Source organism: Ambystoma mexicanum, chromosome 13 (assembly GCF_040938575.1).
Source record: "Ambystoma mexicanum isolate Mex_15411 chromosome 13, UKY_AmexF1_1, whole genome shotgun sequence".
In the NCBI taxonomy this organism is placed as follows: Eukaryota; Metazoa; Chordata; class Amphibia; order Caudata; family Ambystomatidae; genus Ambystoma; species Ambystoma mexicanum.
The window spans coordinates 803526288-803546456 of NC_090938.1; the positions used below are offsets into that span (position 1 = coordinate 803526288).

Consider the following 20169-nt stretch of genomic DNA (forward strand, 5'->3'; position numbering starts at 1 on the left):
GCCTTGTATTGTCTTTCTCGATCGCTTTTAATAACTCTTCTGCTCAGGGTCCCACTGACGCATCTTTTAATGTCGGTCTCCATCCATCCATCCATCCCCATCACTCTTCCCCTCCCAGCGACTAATACACTAGCAGGGACACGTTTGGCATATTATTGAGGCAAGCCACATGATGGTCTCTGGGCACAAGCAGCAAGATAACATGTTAAGGTGGCAATTCTAACATATTTGGACAGGACAAACAATCGTCTTTGGCAGACAACTTAAAAGGGAGCAGTGCCGACATTCAGAGGGAACCCTTCTGCTAGTGCGTGTGCGCACAAGAAGCACGAAAACCGTTTAACAGTGAAAAGGCTAGTACAGATTTGGACAGGACTACACATTTACTTTCAGCTCACCTAATTTAGAAAGGGGGGCTGTGCTAACATTTTGCTGAGACTACGCTCATACGGGTCTGTATTTTGCACAAGCAGCACAAAAATGGTTTACATTGGCAATGCTAGCCTCTATTTTTTAACAGGTTGGCATATACTGTCGAGGCAGGCTTCACGACTGTCTTTGGGCACAAGCAGTATGAAGATGTTGATGGGCGGAAAAGAAAGTACATATTGTTCGGGTAGGACACCAAATATTCTCAGGGAACATTGCAGGGATATATTGAACCAACATCCCACACTTGCAACTTTAAGACATTGCGACTGCTAGAAGGCCCATGTTCTAACAAGCTGAACTAAAGAACTGCTACTGTTTACATGCTTTTAAATCCAAGGACCAACATTTTTATGTTTTACGATCAGATGTGAGCCGTTTAGACACACCCCAGAGAGCTGGAGTTCACACATCCCACAGTGGTGCAAGAACATCCAAAATGCATTAGCAAATAAGATAACTACGCTACAGTCCAAAATTGCAAAGACAGCCTCCTTGAGCTCCACAGGAACACATACTACCCCTCTGGCAGATAGTCCGGACTAGGTAGTTGTAAACCATTCAGGTACACCAACATCTCCATACTGGAAACTGAAAAGGTCATCTCAACCCTGAAACCATCCAAATTGCCAGGGTGACAGTTGCCCTGCACAAGTAATTAAGGACGCTGCGAGAGACTTAGCACCCTTTATCTCAAAGTTATTCAATGCCGCCTTTAGATCTAGTACTGTGCCCAAGAATGGGTATTGCTACTCCTCAAAAAGCAGACCCTTGACCCAGCTATCCCTACTAACTATAGGCCCATCACCACGGTCCCGTTCCTCCTCAAAAATCATTAACAGAGTAGCCTACCTCCAAATCCAAAAATACCCGGAGACGAACCAACTACTAGGATCACGCCAATCTGGATTCAGACCACAACACGGTACTGAAACAGCCTTAATTGACCTTGAGACACAAATCGACGAGTTCAAGGACAAAGGTAAACAGCTACACTCCTCTTCCTTGACTTATCGGCGGCCTTCAACCTGGTTGACCATGCAGTATTATGCAAGCATCTAGCGTCTGCCGCCCATTTCTCAAGTAAAGCTATAGCCTGGGTACAATCCTTCCTAGCCAACCGTACGATGAGAGTCTTCACCCCCTTAGCCTCAGCTGACCCCATACAAATCACCTGTGGTGTCCCACAAGGTTCATGTGTCTCTCCTACAATGTACAATATCTTCACTAAGCCACTCTTCGACAGACTGGGGGTATTACGCGGACGACACGCAAATCCTCATACCACTTTCTGGCAACTTTGTCGCAGATACAGCTCTAGTAAACAAGATTTACCTCATCATTCAGGCATGGATGGCCTCCCACACCCTCTGCCTGAATGATGACAAAACGGAGATACTGATCCTGGGTTCCGACTCAAACCTCAAAAAAACTTAGCCCCAGCTATACGCCCTTTAATATAGATGGTAACATAATCAAGGTGGTAACCGAGGTAAAAACACTAGGCTTCTACCTTGATTCCAGACTCTCTCTCAAAGAACAAGTCAACTCCCTGGCCTCATCTACAGCCTATACCTGCAAATTAATCAGGGCCTGTAGACCCTACCTTTATAAAACTAATTGCATCACACTAGCCAACGCCTTAATAATGTCTAAACTAGATTACTGTAACGCCCTATACGCAGGTGCCAATAAAACTAACATAAATAAAATGCAAATACTGTAGAACGATGCTCTTAGAGCAGCCTTGGACATACCCCGCAGAGAGCATATCACCATCATCAGGAAAGACCACCACTGCTTAAAAATCAGTGACAGAATTCTCAAGACGCTATCTATCACTTACAAAGGTCTCAACAATACAGCGCCACCATGTATAGCGGCTAAACTGACCAGAAAAACCTCCAGCCACCACACCAGAGCCTCCAGCCACCTCCTGCTAGAAACCCCTAGATTCAGGCTCACAAAATCAGGCGGTGCGAGTTTCCCCGTTAGAGCTGCCCAGGCCTGGAACGCACTTCCGTCTGCACTAAGAGTAAGAGATGATCAACCTTACTCTAGATTAAGATGTAAAGTGAAAAGTTGGCTCCAGACTAATGACACCCACTAAACTGGTCCCCGGCCATGACCATGGATTCATGCATGTAAATACTCTTAAACTTGTACTCTACTGAAAATTGTAACATAGATTACCCCTTCCCCCCTGTGTGATCTGATGTATATCTGCACTGTAAATACTGTTATAACATGTATGCATTTACTGTATGTAACCAAGCTTAAGCATTCTTTTACTTCTGCGCACGGCTACCCCTGAGTTTTGGTGCGCATTATCAAATAATAAACTAAACTACAACATGACCCGTCTTGGGGCTGAGAGTTGCCAGTACTCAATAGTGAAATTACTAGCCTCGCTCTGCGCATTGAAACGATGGGCCCTATGAACATTTTGCCTGTTCAGTCCTAGGCCACTCCCAAGCCTTACAGCCCTTTTTTTGCATGCTCTTTTCCATCCAAACTGTGACCTCGGTCCACTTAATTCTTGGCCTTTTTCTGTCCCCCCCCCCCTCCTTCAATAAATGGCCGTCTTGTCTTGCACATTCAATGTAGATCATTGGTCGCACTCACCATCAAAAACGTGGTCCCCCGATTCGCTCTCTCATTGGCATTTTTACTGCCGTCAAGGGTAAAGCCAACACTAAGACTCTTTTCACTTGGCCATGCTGGCCTATATTGGTGCAGCCAGTCTCTTTCTTACTCTGGCATGGCAATATTTTTTCACTGGTAAAGCCGATTTATGTGAGCACATAGGCATACATTGGCAGAGCCAGCACGGACAGGTTTTCTTATAGTATGTTCTTATACAGGAATATTAGAATATATTGGTTCAGCCAGCATGAAAGATCTACTGGCATATATTGTGGGCAAAGGCATCATGAAAATATTTTGCAAAATGCTCCTGTGCACAATTGGAGGCTTGGCATCTGTACTTTCTCATGTCTTACCCTAAAGAAACATGATAATGTATGCCATTACACATTCTTTCACAGAAAGTGTGTTGTAAACAGCACTATTTTAACCCATTATTTTAATATTTTCGTGAGCGGGGTGGGAGAGGACCACAGCCAGAATTCACCTTCAATTAAAGAATCCACCCGCTGCCACTGGTAAAAAGGAATTACATGATGGTGATGGAAAACTGGGCTGCAGTAGCAGTTGACGGAGATTGATATGCAGCTGTGATTGTTTACTGGGGCTGTGAGGAAGCATGGGGGGCTGGCGTGGAGATGGCAAACCATCAAGAGGGTGCGATTACAAAAACAATTACAGGGTGAATGCTACTAAAGATGTAGTCATATGAAAGTTGCAGAATAAGTTTTGTTGCAAGGTGGTGCACTTGCACAGTTCTCAATTACTCATGCGATGTGTAGAAAACTAGCAGTAGGCCGATGTATACTGAGCAAGTATGGGTGTGTGCACGTACACACACACACACACACACACACAGGAAGGTCTCAACATTCTATGCTCACTAGTACTGGGCAAAAGAGTTCAGCATAATATACTGGCACAGGAGTAGCCATGAGGCACTCACATTTCTCCGTTGATGTAGTCCAGACGTTTGCTCACAGTGGCCTTTGCTTCCTCCAGGTCCTGCTTCACGAGCACCGGTCCGATCAACTTAAACACTGTGTTGGAAACATCTAGCAAATCCAGCTCCTGCAACAAAGGAAAGTCAAATGCATCTTGCTGTAACACCATTCACCTTCAGATGGTGCCCCCGCTTTCCAAAAGTAAGCACACTGCCAAAACCCCAGAACACTACACGTATATAAACCAAAAAGCAAACCGTAAACTCAAGAAGCCATTTTAAGTTTATGGTCCCATCCTTGTTCCTTTATACATTGAAATAGCTTCAAGTGGGCTTGCCCTTGCTCACCTCCTTCACAATGTTGTTCTCTGTGACTTGAGCTTCAAGTTTCTGTCTGGCCGACATGCACTTGTTAAGATCTGAGGAGCAAAGAAAAAAAAATGTACACATCAATAAGCAATACAGGCTACAGAGGTACGATGAACATGGCTATGGCAAGCTTTAGAAAGACAAGCATACAAAGAAATAGATAGGGAGAGGCAGAGTGGAAAAGCGTAAGAAACAGACAAGAGCGCCACGAGGAGGGAAGAGAAAGACCGCACATTAAGTATGTGGAAAACAATAAGGAACTCGAGCAAAGAAGAGCAGCCACCACATGGTGGAAAGAACGCATTAGCTAGTCAACTACACTGTAAGACGGGAGGTCACCGCTTCTTTGCATGGAAGTGCACTGGAAATACAGGACTGGCTGCTTAGACACATCAAAGATAGCAAACATATGGTGACCACGTCCTGCTGTTGAAGTGCTACACCAGGCATAATTGTTGTTATCATTAGGGTATTTATTAATCAAGGATCTACCTTTGGGAAGCAACAGAGTGCTGGAGTGAGGAGAAGGACACAGCGAGGGAAGCAGAGATAAATGGGAGCTAACATCAGGTGGACAACTGGGTATGTGTGACTGAAGCCCAAAAACATGGGAGGTGCTATTTTGCATGTGTGCATTTCAGCCATTAACGTTATGCGAGGGTTGCCAAGACCCGGCTAGTCACCCTTGTCAATATGGAAAGTGTATGGGTGCTGCAGAGTTATCCTATGGACTAAAGGGGGGTGGGGTGAAGATTAAGGAGATTTTTAATCAGTTCGAATTTGTGTCATTAAAAGTAGCTTCATTCTTATAGCAGAGGTGATGTGCAATAAATATGCGAGTGCAGGGTGTGTGGAAATGAGCCTGTGTCTTTCCGCTAAGTTGTGAAGGTGCAATGTGCGAGAGGAGAAAACTTTCAGCTGTACAAACAACAATGTCTACTTCCTGGGATCCATCTATGTAGATGGAGCAGTGCTATGTTCATAGGCAATCAAAGTGCTAGATGAATGCATAATATCTCACACAATATGGCTGACTAACAGAAATAGGCTAAAAACAAGGTATTGTAGGAGGAGCAGGTGGACGCATTCTCCTTGGTCACTCCCCCTAACCTCCACCCTATTCGAATGACAGACGAAGAGCCACACTTGGGAACCCATGCACAGGTTTATGCGATATGTCCATACCCAGTCGACTGTATGAATGACGATATGCACTTAGGCAGCCATTCAGAAGATATCCTCATGTTAAAACAGTGGAAGAAACCTACCAAGATGTGCCTTGCTAAGTTGTGGAAAAAGCAGCCATGGATAAAATGGTGCACCACATGGATGTACGCTAAACGAAGTCTAAAGACAGCAAAAGAATGTCCTAAAGAAGATACATGAACCTATATTGAAACAAAATACTTAAGAGAAACATGTACTCCATGATGCAGTATTTACGAATACAAAAAAGAACAAAGGGACTCACTGGTCAATAACTGTAAATACGCTGAAAACACAAGGTAGAAAGAATACACAGAAGAGGTATATATATATATATATATATATATATATATATATATATATATATATATATATATTCAACGTGTAGGACTACCATCAGAACAAAATGGACGACATATTATGTCAATCAACCCAACTTCCACAAAATACGAGCCCAGGATCTTAAAACGTGAAAACATGAAGCCGTTTTCCTTGCGAAATATGGGAGTAAACTGGCTTAAAACAGAGGATGCTATTTTGAGAGATGAAGGGAAAAGCTTGAAATGAAGGGAGTCTAATATGCAAACCATGTGCATGGACTTGTTTCTAAAGATTAGGAGGAACAAGACCCTTTACTAATGCCAAGTATTGAATAATCACGAAGCCAAAATCCTATGTGAGGTGGAGTGAGCAAGTCTCTAAAGGCTACCAGGAGAACAGAGTCCAGCATAATGTAATCAAATGATGTTAAATGCACCGGCAAAATGGACAATTTCATGGTCCTTCAAACAAAACACACTGGCATAAGGCCTACCAATGAGAGAGGATGGCATATTGGGGAACAGAGGAAGGGCTAACGTATCTCTAACCACCTAGGTTTCGTTTCTATGTACGTGCTGCTAACAAGTCGAATGTCCAAGGTTGGATTCGGGTTGCCACCAATTAGAATAGCTGCCATGCACTTTTTTTTATATAATGTTGCAAAATATTAGCTTGCTGCCACACTTTCTGCAATGACGATTGCCCTACACCATGTGTTTAGATGTAGCTCAGGGTGCGTGTCACAGATATTAACACGCAGTTTCTACAAGTATACACAATCCCCTAAGTTTAAGGGCCTCAGATGAATATCACTGCGAAGGATCGAGGTTGTCACTGTCATAATTGCGAGAAGGAAAAAAACATTCTGAACATTTTGTGCAAAACATTGTAGATATTTGGGATCTTTGGATATGGATTTTAAGTACTTATCAAATTGCGCTGATTTTATCTAATCATTTTGTAATGTTCTTATTTCCAGGCAATCAACGGAGGAAGGAATGTATTGTATGAATGTTTGTATTGAAATAAATTGCATTTTTTGGCTTGCAATTATGTGTATGGTTTGAGATAAACTATAAAATGGAGGGAAATAAAAGGAAAAGTGTGCACATTAATGGTAATTGCTCTTCACTTTCGTGTCTAAGAAATCCCAGGAAACAGTACAGCTGATTAAATGAGTTCCCCAAACCACTGTCTTGTGTGCCAATAGCCACCACATTCCAAGGGAACAAAAAAATATTAGCTTCAACTCACGTCCGCCAGGAATCAAACATACTTTTTCCTACCTAATTTAGATTAACAGCCGTTTGCTTAGAGCTGACAGTGAGTTATTTCTATGGACCACTTAAGACACAAAGCCATGAACATGTGTAGAAGTCGGAGACAGTCCACACTTTAAACTCTGGGTGCTCTTTGTTTTGATGGGTGACACACATTGACATTGAAGTTAATATTTGGAGGAAAGAGTTGGTTTTGTTAACTTGTGCCGAGCAAAGTCTACTGGTTTTGGCTTTTGAAGAAACAATTGTAACATTTTTGTAAAGAAATTTGCAAAGTCAATTGTTGAAACACAGGAATATATTTCAGGACTGCATCCAAAAGGGCTTGTGGCGAGGTTCAGCATACAGAAACTTCATAAGGAATTCTCGCGCGATGAATAATGCATATTTAGAGCAGACAGGCGAGGCTTGACAATTTCAACCTGCTAGAACTGTTCTATTTACTTCTTTCCAAACACTCGAAGAATGTACTGCTATGACCTAACGGAAAGCAACGTTTGCCAAGTTAACCAGGTCCGTGGCTGACTTTTTAGCGTTACTGGGCAGATGGCAGGAACCCTTCGTGGATGAAAAGCGGTTTACTTCACAGCCTAAAGCACACATGTCCTGGAACTTTCATGTAAATCGCAGCATCGCTTTGCTTCCATGAACCAAAAATGTATTAGTGCTACCAGAAGTCTGCAAAGAGTCAGAATACGGAAACAGTAAACAGCCAAATTTGGCACCCCAACATGACATGTGCATATCGCACAACTATTCGAAACGGAACTTTATGAAAGGAATATAGCAGTTATGTTTAGTTCATTTATAAAGCGAGTATGCCCAAGCGGTGTACATAAGGAAATGGGATAAGATTTTAGCCATGAAGGAACGAGGGGAATGGATAGGAAGGGAGCTGCAGAGCTCAAGAGCTGAGCGCAAAGGAACGGAAGCGAGATTGGTGGTTTGTGTGCAGTAAGGAGGAAGGGAGATTGTAGAGGATGAAGTGGTGATTGGATGATGATGAGGGAGGATACCTAAGATGGAGCAAGACCACAAAGGCATTTGAAAATAAAAGCAAAAGCAAGTGAAAGAGGAGCCAGTATTTCCGAATAATCCGGGCCGAAGAACGCTAAATACAAGGGATTGGGAGGGAAACGAGAGAACAACATGACCCGAATAGTGATTGCAGACAAAGAGGAGCTAGACAATATGCTGGGAGGCCAATCAAGAGGGAATAGCAATAAAAATAAGGCATACATTAGTTGAGCAAAATGGATTAGTCGAGACTGCCAAATAAAAATATTTTGATTAGCAATCCAATGTATATGATTTGCACATTTGTATAGCCTTACTTTCAATCAGGGCAAGTGCAAGACATGTGCCCCCCGTACGACAGCAGAGGCTCTAAGGGCTTTGCAGGCATCGCCACTGGTGCTATGAGAGGATGTCTTTTGTTGGACTTGTGATCGGACACCGCTACCCTTGCAAATTCAGAATAGCTTCCACTAGGGCCACACAAATAGTTAACACACTAGGTTATCGGCAGAACATGGGGAAGCTCCTCATCAGTGATGGTTCACTGATGAACCATTGTTTCCGACAAGTGTTCACTTCATGTTTCCTTCACATGATATCTAATAGGAAGCCTGAGCCTGTCAAACAAGACAAGGTGAGATCATAATACCTTTTGATGTGCGTCTTCAATCTTAAACACGCATGTCTAAGGCTCAGATGATTGTATCTTAGCTTTACATTACTTCACATTCTAGTTCTTATAGTTTTCCATTCAAGAACAGGGAAAAAAGCTATGACCAGAGTATTTGATCTTAAAATGTTTCTATATTTTTCAGCTTTGGTGATGATTTTTTAAAGTTTCAAGTCATCTCTACAAAACTGAGTATTCTTTAAAAGCAAACAACTATTTTTGCCCACCAAAGCTGGTGAATTAAGATGGTGCCCAAATGGTAAACATGTACCATAACTGCAGCAACACATAGAAGGGGCGGTAGCGTTGCACGAGACTATAGAGCGTTGCGCGACAAACGGACATGCACACAGACATCCGCTTTAAATGTGCACACCCAGCCTGTAGCATACATTTTCACATGCGTGCACACCAAAGATTCATGTGTGCACACTCGACCGTTCACATACATGCACCATATGCATGCATACATGAACCAGATTGGCTGCTGGGGCTCAGCCAGCGACCAAAGGGTGTTTGGGAGCTGAATTGGCTTGAAATTGCAAGCGCATTTCTTTTGGGCATTTAACATAATACTTTCAAAGCAGAAGCAGCTTCGTGGTAAGAGTGTTTTTCCCTAGTTTTCATCTCGTTTTTGCAGAGCCTTGGGACACCTGCTTTGCGGTTGGAGAACATTCCCTAGCCCCCTGCTTCTCTCCCAGCCCCCATGCACACCCACCAGAACCAGACTGGCTGTTGGAGCTGAGCTGGTGGGAGCTGAATTGGCTTTAAAAGTGCGAGTGCATTTCTTTTGGGCATTTAACATCATTCTGGCCTTCCATCCAGGCGCCGAGGTAAGGCATCCAGTGCCATCTGCCCCTTACGCTGCAACTTCAGCATTTTTAAATGTTTGTGCTTTTTGTCAGTACCCCGCTTAGTTTCCCGTTCCGTGTTGATGAGTGCCTCCCAGTGTCCTGCCCCCTAGTGGGACAGGCCTACTTAAAATGATTCCTAGAGCCGCACTGCAGGCCCCAAGGCAAAGGGCAGCTTCCACAGAAGCAGCTCCAGAACGTGTCTGCCAGCATCAGCCAGGAAAGCAGGAAGCCCACCAGCCAACCTGCATCGACTGACAAATTAAGTGTGGTGTGGACGGGAGGGGGTGGGGGGGCAGCAATCGCTGCAATCCACCAAACTGTCACACCTCTCCCATTACTCCATTTCTCTTACTTCACCGCCCATATGCCCACAACCCAATGCACGCACCCAGAAATCCACACCTCATAAAGACTCCATGCGTTAGCTTCCCACATCGAGGCGACTTGTATTGTCAATGACTCACACCATAGTCAAGACTGTTGCTTAGGCTACTCTCACATCTAGGTGAAGGTGAATTATATTGCTTAGCATTTTCGCACATCCAGGTGAACTGTGTTGCTTAGACTACTCTCTCTTTCACACGTTTTGTGAATATTAGCTTCCATCACATCTGGGAAAGAATAGTGAAGATTAGCATGCAGCACATCTAGACAGCGATGCCACTAAACAAACCACTAAATAGTCTGACCTCTCAAACTCTAACCAAACAACCACACCTCTAATGCACGCCAAACCGCATGCACTTCACCGCAACAAAACAAATCACACATAGCCTTGCACGACAGCTACCAACCAAAAAGCACACCGAAGCTCGGCTAACAGTCTAAACTTAAAGCTGCCAACAGCACATAACAGCCCTCTTACCCCTTTTCCCCTGCTCATCCCTACCAACTCACCCCATCCCTTTTCAGATCCGCCAGAGGACTACTCCAGTGGCGATAGTGCGCGGTACAAATGTCCTCTAACATTAACATCCACGGACATTGTGGTCGGAGCAGACTGTAGGAATCAGCAAAGATGGGCAGAGAAGAGAGGCAAAAGACAGTTGATTTGGGAAGCAAGGAGGAATGAGAATGGGATAGTTTAACTAAGAGCAACAGAGGAGAGATGTACGAGAGAGAGAAAGTTACAGTCTAGTGGATAAATGAGAGAATGTGAACAAAAAGGGGTAGAAAATCAATAAAGGGTGCAAAAAAGTAATGAAATAGGAAATGCTGGGGATCAGAGGAAGAAAGAAGATAGGAGTTTACCCTGACAACCGCTCCCTCCCAGTATTTACAGCAGAGGACAGGCAAGCTCACGCACAGCCGCTCCATCCCAATATTTAGAGCAGAGGACAGGCAAGCTCACGCACAGCCGCTCCCTCCCAATATTTAGAGCAGAGGACAGGCAAGCTCACGCACAGCCGCTCCCTCCCAATAGCTACAGCAGAAGACAGGCAAGCTCACGCACAGCCGCTCCCTCCCAATATTTACAGCAGTAGACAGGCAAGCTCACGCACAGCCGCTCCCTCCCAATATTTACAGCAGTAGACAGGCAAGCTCACGCAGAGCCGCTCCCTCCCAATATTTACAGCAGTAGACAGGCAAGCTCACGCACAGCCGCTCCTTCACAATATTTACAGCAGTAGACAGGCAAGCTCACGCACAGCCGCTCCCTCCCAATATTTACAGCAGAGGACAAGCAAGCTCACGCACAGCCGCTCCCTCCCAATATTTAGAGCAGAGGACAGGCAAGCTCACGCACAGCCGCTCCCTCCCAATATTTAGAGCAGAGGACAGGCAAGCTCACGCACAGCCGCTCCCTCCCAATATTTACAGCAGTAGACAGGCAAGCTCACGCACAGCCGCTCCCTCACAATATTTACAGCAGTAGACAGGCAAGCTCACGCACAGCCGCTCCCTCCCAATATTTACAGCAGAGGACAGGCAAGCTCACGCACAGCCGCTCCCTCCCAATATTTAGAGCAGAGGACAGGCAAGCTCACGCACAGCCACTCCCTCCCAATATTTACAGCAGTAGACAGGCAAGCTCACGCACAGCCGCTCCCTCCCAATAGCTACAGCAGAAGACAGGCAAGCACATGCACAGCAGCCACTCTTATCTGCAGTTTCCATCTGCCAAAGTGCTCATTAAAAGTAAGCCTCTCCACTTTCCTTTGTATAGGCCCTGTGCTGTTCTGGAGCTTGGCAATACAGAATAATAAACATGCGCCTCTTCTCTGAAATCACATTGCAGTTAGTGCGACATGATTTATAAAAACGAAACGCAAATCATAACTGTATAGTAAATTGCGGTGCAACACTGCTTATTTTATTCCTTGAAAAGAGATGGGAGAAGAGAAGGGCAGGTACAATAATTTTATTAGCAGAGATGGAAAGGTCCAGGGGGGTTTTTGCAAATGTTAAATAGTCAAAGAGTACTCCCAACTTTACGTGCAGCGTCAGAAAAAGGAAGGTGGACAAGATGAAAGAAAGTAAAATAGAAGAGGGGTTTAAAAAAAGAATAAAGATTGTCAGTGAAGTCTGAGAATAATAGGAAGATTTGGGAATCATCTGCATAGAAGTGAAATAAACCAAACTGGCAAGAATAACAGAGAAGGGGGGGGGGGGTATAAAGAGAGAAGAGGTCCAAGTCATGGGCACCTAATTGCAGAGGAAGTGTAGCCCAATGAGTGCCAGCTCAAGAAACAGGCACTGTACGACAGTAAAAGTCTAGATAAGGGATTTATTACTACAATATATAAAACAAAGATGGTCTTTTGTAGTTCATCTTAATTTTTGATAAACAACGGCTGAAGGGCAGGGTTCGAAATTGAATGGAGCTGGGCCCCATTTAGCTCCCGCTTGTAGCATAGAAGAGCCTGGTACCAATGCCAAATAAACACCTATATGAATTTAACTCAGTGCATTTGGGACAATCTATAAAGATTTGCAACTAGCTATACATTTAAAGCATAATGGGCCCAAAATAATGGACAAAAGCACGTTTGCATACTATATGGAAGCTTGTTTGCGGAACGCCATTTACTAGCTCCTCGTTCTCCAGTGGTAGCTCCTAGGCACCGGTTAATGCTGCATACCAGGAGCTGCTTTCAGATCCTGTTTATCTAATCTTAAATGTAATCCTTGGAAAGGCAATAACGAGATCAGGAAAAGTTACAATGTGATGACTCTGCTGGGGCATGCTTTGCAGGGAGGCTTAGAACAAGCAGCAGGAACATTAGTTTAAATCCTTTTTAGAGAAGGATCATTTCAAGAAAATGTTTAAAGACAAGTTTCCGATATATATTCAATTAGGGATTAATATAACAGTGGCATGAGGTACTCACTCACACGTCGCCCTCCCTGCGTTATGTCAATTCAATCGCGATCACCCAATAAAGCAATGTGAGAAATAAAGCGGAGATCAGAGGGAGGCATACTGATATAAAGAGTTGCTGAGATGTAAACAGGCGATCTGATGAAAGTACAGATGGAATGAGCTGCAGAACAAAGGATGACAAGTGAGCGATGAGAGGACGTGAGGTGCATGGTGAGGAAGGAAGAGAGAGAAGCGTCTGCAAGGCAAGACAGAGCGAGAAGACAGAAAGAAGAGGCACTGTACAGGCCCTGGATACCTTTCTGCAACTCCTGGTACTTCTCCACCTCGGCTTGCAGTTTCTTTTGGAGTTGCTCAGCCATGGCGATGCCGACTGCTGCTGCTGCTCCTGCAAGGAATGAGCACAAGTTCAGGATGGGGGCACCAGCCTTCTTGGGTTCAAGCGCCACCCTGCGTGCGAGCACTTGCACCCTAGGACTCTGCACGGGAACCCGTGGAAGCACTTACTGACTGCGGGGTGCAGAAAGCATGTCTCTGGGGCCCGGTCCCTCCCCACCCTCCTGGCAGGGCAGAGGCAGGGCCAGGCGGACCCTGCACGGGAACCTGTGGAAGTACTTACTGACTGCGGGGCGCAGAAAGCATGTCTCTGGGGCCCGGTCCCTGCCCACCCTCCTGGCAGGGCAGAGGCAGGGCCAGGCGGACCCTGCACGGGAACCCGTGGAAGCACTTACTGACTGCGGGGCAGAAAGCATGTCCTCTGGGGCCCTGTCCCTCCCCACTCTCCTGGCAGGGCAGAGGCAGGGCCAGGCGGACCCTGCACGGGAACCTGTGGAAGCACTTACTGACTGCGGGGCGCAGAAAGCATGTCTCTGGGGCCCGGTCCCTCCCCACCCTCCTGGCAGGGCAGAGGCAGGGCCAGGCGGACCCTGCACGGGAACCCGTGGAAGCACTTACTGACTGCGGGGCACAGAAAGCATGTCTCTGGGGCCCGGTCCCTCCCCACCCTCCTGGCAGGGCAGAGGCAGGGCCAGGCGGACCCTGTGGAAGCACTTACTGACTGCGGGGCGCAGAAAGCATGTCTCTGGGGCCCGGTCCCTCCCCACCCTCCTGGCAGGGCCAGGCGGACCCTGCACGGGAACCCGTGGAAGCACTTACTGACTGCGGGGCAGAAAGCATGTCCTCTGGGGCCCGGTCCCTCCCCACCCTCCTGGCAGGGCAGAGGCAGGGCCAGGCGGACCCTGCACGGGAACCCGTGGAAGCACTTACTGACTGCGGGGCAGAAAGCATGTCTCTGGGGCCCGGTCCTTCCCACCCTCCTGGCAGGGCAGGGCCAGGCGGACCCTGCACGGGAACCCGTGGAAGCACTTACTGACTGCGGGGCAGAAAGCATGTCTCTGGGGCCCGGTCCCTCCCCACCCTCCTGGCAGGGCAGAGGCAGGGCCAGGCGGACCCTGCACGGGAACCCGTGGAAGCACGTACTGACTGCGGGGTGCAGAAAGCATGTCCTCTGGGGCCCTGTCCCTCCCCACCCTCCTGGCAGGGCAGAGGCAGGCGGACCCTGCACGGGAACCTGTGGAAGCACTTACTGACTGCGGGGTGCAGAAAGCATGTCCTCTGGGGCCCTGTCCCTCCCCACCCTCCTGGCAGGGCAGAGACAGGGCCAGGCGGACCCTGCACGGGAACCCGTGGAAGCACTTACTGACTGCGGGGCAGAAAGCATGTCCTCTGGGGCCCGGTCCCACCCCACCCTCCTGGCAGGGCAGAGGCAGGGCCAGGCGGACCCTGCACGGGAACCCGTGGAAGCACTTACTGACTGCGGGGCAGAAAGCATGTCCTCTGGGGCCCTGTCCCTCCCCACCCTCCTGGCAGGGCAGAGGCAGGGCCAGGCGGACCCTGCACAGGAACCTGTGGAAGCACTTACTGACTGCGGGGCGCAGAAAGCATGCCTCTGGGGCCCGGTCCCTCCCCACCCTCCTGGCAGGGCAGAGGCAGGCGGACCCTGCACGGGAACCCGTGGAAGCACTTACTGACTGCGGGGCAGAAAGCATGTCCTCTGGGGCCCGGTCCCTCCCCACCCTCCTGGCAGGGCAGAGGCAGGGCCAGGCGGACCCTGCATGGGAACCCGTGGAAGCACTTACTGACTGCGGGGCAGAAAGCATGTCCTCTGGGCCCCTGTCCCTCCCCACCCTCCTGGCAGGGCAGGGCCAGGCGGACCCTGCACGGGAACCTGTGGAAGCACTTACTGACTGCGGGGCGCAGAAAGCATGTCTCTGGGGCCCGGTCCCTCCCCACCCTCCTGGCAGAGGCAGGGCCAGGCGGACCCTGCACGGGAACCCGTGGAAGCACTTACTGACTGCGGGGCAGAAAGCATGTCTCTGGGGCCCGGTCCCTCCCCACCCTCCTGGCAGGGCAGGGCCAGGCGGACCCTGCACGGGAACCCGTGGAAGCACTTACTGACTGCGGGTGCAGAAAGCATGTCCTCTGGGGCCCGGTCCCTCCCCACCCTCCTGGCAGGGCAGAGGCAGGGCCAGGCGGACCCTGCACGGGAACCCGTGGAAGAACTTACTGACTGCGGGGTGCAGAAAGCTTGTCCTCTGGGGCCCGGTCCCTCCCCACCCTCCTGGCAGGGCAGAGGCAGGGCCAGGCGGACCCTGCACGGGAACCCGTGGAAGCACTTACTGACTGCGGGGCAGAAAGCATGTCCTCTGGGGCCCGGTCCCTCCCCACCCTCCTGGCAGGGCAGAGGCAGGGCCAGGCGGACCCTGCACGGGAACCCGTGGAAGCACTTACTGACTGCGGGGCAGAAAGCATGTCCTCTGGGGCCCTGTCCCTCCCCACCCTCCTGGCAGGGCAGAGGCAGGGCCAGGCGGACCCTGCACAGGAACCCGTGGAAGCACTTACTGACTGCGGGGTGCAGAAAGCATGTCTCTGGGGCCCGGTCCCTCCCCACCCTCCTGGCAGGGCAGAGGCAGGGCCAGGCGGACCCTGCACGGGAACCTGTGGAAGCACTTACTGACTGCGGGGCGCAGAAAGCAGGTCTCTGGGGCCCGGTCCCTCCCCACCCTCCTGGCAGGGCAGAGGCAGGGCCAGGCGGACCCTGCACGGGAACCCGTGGAAGCACTTACTGACTGCGGGGCAGAAAGCATGTCCTCTGGGGCCCGGTCCCTCCCCACCCTCCTGGCAGGGCAGAGGCAGGGCCAGGCGGACCCTGCACGGGAACCCGTGGAAGCACTTACTGACTGCGGGGCAGAAAGCATGTCCTCTGGGCCCCTTTCCCTCCCCACCCTCCTGGCAGGGCAGAGGCAGGGCCAGGCGGACCCTGCACGGGAACCTGTGGAAGCACTTACTGACTGCAGGGTGCAGAAAGCATGTCCTCTGGGGCACTGTCCCTCCCCACCCTCCTGGCAGGGCAGAGGCAGGGCCAGGCGGACCCTGCACGGGAACCCGTGGAAGCACTTACTGACTGCGGGGCAGAAAGCATGTCCTCTGGGGCCCGGTCCCTCCCCACCCTCCTGGCAGGGCAGAGGCAGGGCCAGGCGGACCCTGCACGGGAACCCGTGGAAGCACTTACTGACTGCGGGGCAGAAAGCATGTCCTCTGGGGCCCTGTCCCTCCCCACCCTCCTGGCAGGGCAGAGGCAGGCGGACCCTGCACGGGAACCTGTGGAAGCACTTACTGACTGCGGGGCGCAGAAAGCATGTCTCTGGGGCCCGGTCCCTCCCCACCCTCCTGGCAGGGCAGAGGCAGGGCCAGGGGGACCCTGCACGGGAACCCGTGGAAGCACTTACTGACTGCGGGGCAGAAAGCATGTCCTCTGGGGCCCTGTCCCTCCCCACCCTCCTGGCAGGGCAGAGGCAGGGCCAGGCGGACCCTGCACAGGAACCTGTGGAAGCACTTACTGACTGCGGGGCGCAGAAAGCATGTCCTCTGGGGCCCGGTCCCTCCCCACCCTCCTGGCAGGGCAGAGGCAGGGCAGAGGCAGGGCCAGGCGGACCCTGCACGGGAACCCGTGGAAGCACTTACTGACTGCGGGGCAGAAAGCATGTCCTCTGGGCCCCTGTCCCTCCCCACCCTCCTGGCAGGGCAGGGCCAGGCGGACCCTGCACGGGAACCTGTGGAAGCACTTACTGACTGCGGGGCGCAGAAAGCATGTCTCTGGGGCCCGGTCCCTCCCCACCCTCCTGGCAGGGCAGAGGCAGGGCCAGGCGGACCCTACACGGGAACCCGTGGAAGCACTTACTGACTGCGGGGCAGAAAGCATGTCCTCTGGGCCCCTTTCCCTCCCCACCCTCCTGGCAGGGCAGAGGCAGGGCCAGGCGGACCCTGCACGGGAACCCGTGGAAGCACTTACTGACTGCGGGGCAGAAAGCATGTCCTCTGGGCCCCTGTCCCTCCCCACCCTCCTGGCAGGGCAGAGGCAGGGCCAGGCGGACCCTGCACGGGAACCCATGGAAGCACTTACTGACTGCGGGGCAGAAAGCATGTCTCTGGGGCCCGGTCCCTCCCCACCCTCCTGGCAGGGCAGGGCCAGGCGGACCCTGCACGGGAACCCATGGAAGCACTTACTGACTGCGGGGCATAAAGCATGTCTCTGGGGCCCGGTCCCTCCCCACCCTCCTGGCAGGGCAGGGCCAGGCGGACCCTGCACGGGAACCCGTGGAAGCACTTACTGACTGCGGGGCAGAAAGCATGTCCTCTGGGCCCCTGTCCCTCCCCACCCTCCTGGCAGGGCAGAGGCAGGGCCAGGCGGACCCTGCACGGGAACCCGTGGAAGCACTTACTGACTGCGGGGCAGAAAGCATGTCCTCTGGGCCCCTGTCCCTCCCCACCCTCCTGGCAGGGCAGAGGCAGGGCCAGGCGGACCCTGCACGGGAACCCGTGGAAGCACTTACTGACTGCGGGGCAGAAAGCATGTCCTCTGGGGCCCTGTCCCTCCCCACCCTCCTGGCAGGGCAGAGGCAGGCGGACCCTGCACGGGAACCTGTGGAAGCACTTACTGACTGCGGGGTGCAGAAAGCATGTCCTCTGGGGCCCTGTCCCTCCCCACCCTCCTGGCAGGGCAGAGGCAGGGCCAGGCGGACCCTGCACGGGAACCTGTGGAAGCACTTACTGACTGCGGGGCGCAGAAAGCATGTCTCTGGGGCCCGGTCCCTGCCCACCCTCCTGGCAGGGCAGAGGCAGGCGGACCCTGCACGGGAACCTGTGGAAGCACTTACTGACTGCGGGGCGCAGAAAGCATGTCTCTGGGGCCCGGTCCCTGCCCACCCTCCTGGCAGGGCAGAGGCAGGGCCAGGCGGACCCTGCACGGGAACCCGTGGAAGCACTTACTGACTGCGGGGCAGAAAGCATGTCCTCTGGGGCCCTGTCCCTCCCCACCCTCCTGGCAGGGCAGAGGCAGGGCCAGGCGGACCCTGCACGGGAACCCGTGGAAGCACTTACTGACTGCGGGGCAGAAAGCATGTCCTCTGGGCCCCTGTCCCTCCCCACCCTCCTGGCAGGGCAGAGGCAGGCGGACCCTGCACGGGAACCTGTGGAAGCACTTACTGACTGCGGGGCGCAGAAAGCATGTCTCTGGGGCCCGGTCCCTGCCCACCCTCCTGGCAGGGCAGAGGCAGGGCCAGGCGGACCCTGCACGGGAACCCGTGGAAGCACTTACTGACTGCGGGGCAGAAAGCATGTCCTCTGGGGCCCTGTCCCTCCCCACCCTCCTGGCAGGGCAGAGGCAGGGCCAGGCGGACCCTGCACGGGAACCCGTGGAAGCACTTACTGACTGCGGGGCAGAAAGCATGTCCTCTGGGCCCCTGTCCCTCCCCACCCTCCTGGCAGGGCAGAGGCAGGGCCAGGCGGACCCTGCACGGGAACCTGTGGAAGCACTTACTGACTGCGGGGCGCAGAAAGCATGTCTCTGGGGCCCGGTCCCTGCCCACCCTCCTGGCAGGGCAGAGGCAGGGCCAGGCGGACCCTGCACGGGAACCCGTGGAAGCACTTACTGACTGCGGGGCAGAAAGCATGTCCTCTGGGGCCCTGTCCCTCCCCACCCTCCTGGCAGGGCAGAGCCAGGCGGACGTGAATGACGCATGCGCTCTCAAGCTGCCCAAGTCACGTGCGAGGAGCTCAGCCAATCAGGCTTCGCCCTTTACACTCTGGGACTTGTAGTTCTTCAATTAGAAACGCCGGCCCAATGCAAAGAGCAACGCCAGAGTTCCAGGGCTTTCTACCACCCGACACAGAATAAGGGGGGGGGGGTTGGCAGCCAGCGTGGGGACACTCCCCCTCCTTCCCCCCAGCGTTGGGACCCCGGTGCCCCCTGTCGGTCTATCCCCTCCCGGTCTCGGTGAGCCGTTCTATCATGGACACTCGCACTATCGCCGCATGTGACTCCCCCGTGCGTATCGTAGTCTCCCGTGCCTCTCACCTCTTCGCCACACCCGCTCTCCGCCTTCACGCGGGTCGCTTCGCCTTCCGAGCCTGTAGTCACGCTGGAAATCTCGCGAGAATAGACCACAGAATCCCGGGCAGTGTTGCCGCCAGAAACGGAACGCCGCCTGTAGCCCAAATGCATTTAGGACCTAGCCCAAAAGTAGCACAATCACATATTTCTGCACCGGCCTACATTTTCTGTTCGAAATATGACTCTCATGATAGCATTTAATTATGTTATACAATTGCAATAATTGACCTTTCACAAATTAATCAATACACTAGGATATAGTGGGAACTTAGTTTTCAAATTCACAAACTTGAGCTTAAACTTTTCGCATAATACTTGCCAACATTCTTGTGACGTCGCAGGTACTAACGACGCATGCGCGAGCCTCGTTTGGGATTGCGCATGCGCATTCTTAATAACGAAGGTCTGTGCGGCAGTTGCCGGGGACTCCGGAAGACACACACGTGTGTCCCGAGTCTCCTTGTGTGAATGTGCGTGTGTGGCAGTACGGGGCGGCGCAAGGCACGGGCTCGCACACAACAATTCTGTGACCAAAAATGATGTAGGATTTTTGAAGTTTCAAAAATAATAATTCCCATAACAATGACATCACAGGAAAATACAAAACATACATTGTTGGCACTGTTGAAGCATTCCAAAATACACAACCCATCATCGGTCA

At 51.3% G+C, this 20169-nt stretch overlaps 1 protein-coding gene across 6 annotated transcripts in view; it reads right to left on the reverse strand.

Annotated features, from left to right (window-relative positions):
• PFDN6 (prefoldin subunit 6) overlaps positions 1 to 19623 on the reverse strand; it is a 31473-nt gene extending 11850 nt beyond the window's left edge. Inside the window, exons 1-4 of one of the 6 annotated variants that reach the window (XM_069635228.1) lie at positions 19473 to 19623; positions 13356 to 13445; positions 4367 to 4437; positions 4022 to 4146 (exon numbers count right to left, since the gene is read on the reverse strand). In XM_069635228.1, coding sequence (XP_069491329.1) covers positions 4022 to 4146; positions 4367 to 4437; positions 13356 to 13419 — 260 coding nt within the window. In that variant the 5' untranslated portion in view covers positions 13420 to 13445; positions 19473 to 19623. Of the gene's footprint in view, positions 1 to 4021; positions 4147 to 4366; positions 4438 to 13355; positions 13446 to 13788; positions 13896 to 14212; positions 14319 to 14867; positions 14917 to 19472 lie in introns of those variants that run through there. The other 5 variants (XM_069635229.1, XM_069635227.1, XM_069635233.1 and 2 more) reach the window with 5 other exon arrangements.
• Positions 19624 to 20169: the final 546 nt, after the last annotated feature.